The 3,299-nt window shown below is 40.0% G+C and overlaps 1 protein-coding gene across 1 annotated transcript in view; it reads right to left on the bottom strand.

Annotated features, from left to right (window-relative positions):
* Positions 1-2,650, bottom strand: part of LOC101850640 (iduronate 2-sulfatase) — a 17,492-nt gene extending 14,842 nt beyond the window's left edge. The window contains exon 1 of the mRNA XM_005095755.3: positions 2,488-2,650. Coding sequence (XP_005095812.1) covers positions 2,488-2,548 — 61 coding nt within the window. The 5' untranslated portion in view covers positions 2,549-2,650. The remainder of the gene's footprint in view (positions 1-2,487) is intronic.
* Between the last annotated feature and the right edge of the window lie 649 nt (positions 2,651-3,299).

Here is a 3,299-nt window from a genome sequence, read left to right as displayed (position 1 = left end):
TCCTATCTTTAGTTTGAGATTTTCTTTGGCTGCTTTATGGCTCTTCGTGAAGATGGTGTATACTGTTTTCGTGCAGTTTATTTTAAGTTTCCAAAAAGGTTGCTGTAAAAGGGACTATTTATGGAAAAATTCCGTTCCACAAGCATAGGTGTTGGGTGGAGGTTGCTTTTAACTCGAGCTGCTGTTAAGAGGACCATTAGAAGGATGTCTAGACCACAATTCACAGTTTGGCAAAATATGATGTCAACCTTTGTGATTTTTTCATTTCGTCCTGGCTTGTCTTCAGCCAAAGAAAAAAAAGTGAGCGTGAAACTCAGCTGGCTTCATAGTCTAGTTTATAATGAGCTTTCCTTTTAGAGACAAGCAAATTTTGTGGCCCATATTCCTTTATTTATAATAACCCCCCCAGTAAAACGACAGTACTTTGGTATGGTGTTCGTTTAGCCACAGATTGCAGTTTAAAAGTACAGTTGTGCAATATATTCATGCAGCATGTGTAAGCCTATAGAAATTTATAACAAAAACAATAAGTGATACAGTGGAACTCAAAGGTCCTGGGTTCGATTCCTGGGAAGCGACCGAAAAATTTTCTTTTCTAAAATTGTGTCCTTTCACCTCTTTTAGCAATGTTCTGTCGTTTGCTTTCATCTCCTCTTTCTGCCCCCACCCCCTCACCTCCTCTGGGCTCCTGACTCTTTCTGCAGCCTTTCTACTGCTACTCCTTGGCTCCTTCTTACGGCTGTCTTTCAGCCACTCTCCCAATCTTCTATTAGGACTACACCTAGCCTTCTCGGACAAGGGCGAAAAATCTCGGAGGCTCGTGTGCAAGTTGCGCACGACAAAGATCCCTTGGCGTCTAAAATCGATAAGAGTAGGCTTCGGCCGCCACCTGGGCAAAATTCTAAGTTTCCTACCAACTGAAAAAGTTTAATACCTTCCGCGCGCTCATATGACTTTATGCATTTGCTAGCGCCGTAAAACACTTTTATTTAAAAAAAAAAGTCCATAGGCCTACTTGGATCTATCAAGACTAGTTTATCAATGTGAGGTTGATCAGTAGCCGGTGAAAAGAAAATAACTGTGACGCGTTTGTATGTATCACTGACGCTAAACGCCCGGATCGTTTGCCTCCTCCCCCCCAGACGCACGCACAAAAAGAAGACATCATGTGTGGGTGCGAACAACGCGCAAGTTGTTATGAAAGAAGGCTGCTGATAAGTCGCATAAAATATTTAGGCTAATAGAAGCAAATGAACTTGAGCGTGCTCATATTTTTATCTAGATCTAATGGGTTCGTTAAATCCGAGTTCGATTCCATTTCTATTGATTTGTATGAATTAAAAAAATGGGGAATCCAACTTATTTAGTTATTTCTGAGTTCACATTGAATTTGAATCTGATTTCCACAGTATGATGTAATGAGACAGAGGATCGAGGCTAGCTCCAGGGCCAGGGTCAGAGAAGTGTCTTTTTCAGGATCGTCAACTTTATTTTTGGAGTTGATATATAGAGTTCTAGAATCTAGATCTAGATCTACCTAGTAGGCAAGTGTTGGAGTAGATCTAGAAGTCTAGATCTACCACTAAAATCTAGCTAGATCTAGATATCTAGGTGTGTAGGATAGGCAGTGATTTTGTAGTTTCGTTCGTTAAAGTCAAGAGTAGGGGGGTTTTAGGGGGGCTTGCCCCCCTGACCTAATAAAAAAGGAATCGAATAAAAAATACGGGGGGGGGGGGGGGGGGGGGTTCAGGGGGTCCCTGAATTTGGTGATCTTATACTTTAGCACATATCAAATTCCCAAAGTCTACTAATCCCCGACTCAGATATCTTCAAAACTTTGAACTGGGCCTTAAAATAAAATGCGCAAACTACCGTAAGGGAGGACTTCCGTAACGAGCGACCACTATGAGATTGAGACACAGCAGAATTGAGGGCTAGGGGTAGGGGTAGATCTAGGGATAGGGGTAGGGTTAGGGTATTGGTTAGGGTTTGGGTTAGCGGTTAGGGTTAGGCCTCTTCTTTATTGTGTTTGATGGGGTGGTCGCTCGTTACGGAAGTCCTTCCTACCGTAATTTTGTCATGGACAGATGGTATAACATTGGTTTTTGGTCTTCTATCATGGTTTTGGAAGCCATTGATGAGTATAATCTAGATCTAAGTTTAGATCTAGATCTAGAATCTAGATTTAAAAGTGGTCGCTCGTTACGGAAGTCCTCAAAATTGAAGAATTTAACGTGCTAAAAAAGTATAAAAAGATCATCCTGAATTTTACTCTAGATCTAGATTTATACCTAGTTACTAGTAGGCTAGTGTTGGAGTAGACAGGTTGCATCCCTGTTCTTTGTGTCGCCTATTTGGTCATCACGACTTCTAGATTTCTTCTCTGGACCCAGATGTAAACAAATGGATCGTGGACTTTAACGAACGGAACTCTACAAGATCACCGGCAACCTGAGGCTGATCTGTTGGCTAACATTTATAAGATACCTTTAGCAAAAATTATACAGATAAATGAAATAACATGCTGAAGGAAGTCCATGGATGACATTTGAAGACCTCCCCAGGGAAAGACTAGATCTAGATCTTGATCTGTGCTGACCACTGAACAAACACTGTAACTGAAGACTGAAGTGTGAAGTCGTACTCTTTATCGTTTCCGTTTCGTTTATTTAACAAAACAAGGAAGTGTCAGGTTCGGGTTTTACATTTACTGATACAGCTCTTTATTATTGAAGTTTGGTATATCTTTTCTTCCGCTAGTGACCATTTTCAAAACAAATCTTGTTACAACATGTTTTTCTGCTATATTCTTCAATGAATGACTGACAAAATTATTTTATTTACTGAGGTACAGGTAACATCCTTTAATAGTTTTGTGTGAAAAAGAAAACGTTTGCCCTAGATCTAGTAGTCACATTTTTGAAGTTGAAAGAAGGAATCTATCAAAAGAACCTGTCTCTTTATTTTTATTTCTTTTCTGTGAAAGTGAAAGTCCGCGTCACTGTTACTGTTACTAGATTTTCTAGATCTAGATCTAGATCTAGATCTAGTTACTGTTAGTGTTGTTAGATCTTCCCATTGTAACATAATTGTTTTTTTGTTGTTGTGTGTGAGTCAGATCTAGTAAATGGTGAGTGTTTGCCTGTTTCAAAAAGACTCAAGTTTGCTTGTTTTGTGATATTGTTGATAATATGTGTGATATAGATTTCTATATGGCCACCTCTTTCTATTCTATTCTCACCCGGGGTGAGAATAGCGCAGGCGAGTCTTTTGGCTATTCTCACCCGGTGGGCGTTCAC

The sequence above is a fragment of the Aplysia californica genome, unplaced genomic scaffold, assembly GCF_000002075.1.
Source record: "Aplysia californica isolate F4 #8 unplaced genomic scaffold, AplCal3.0 scaffold00113, whole genome shotgun sequence".
Taxonomy (NCBI): Eukaryota; Metazoa; Mollusca; class Gastropoda; order Aplysiida; family Aplysiidae; genus Aplysia; species Aplysia californica.
This window is presented reverse-complemented; position numbering and strand designations above follow the sequence as displayed.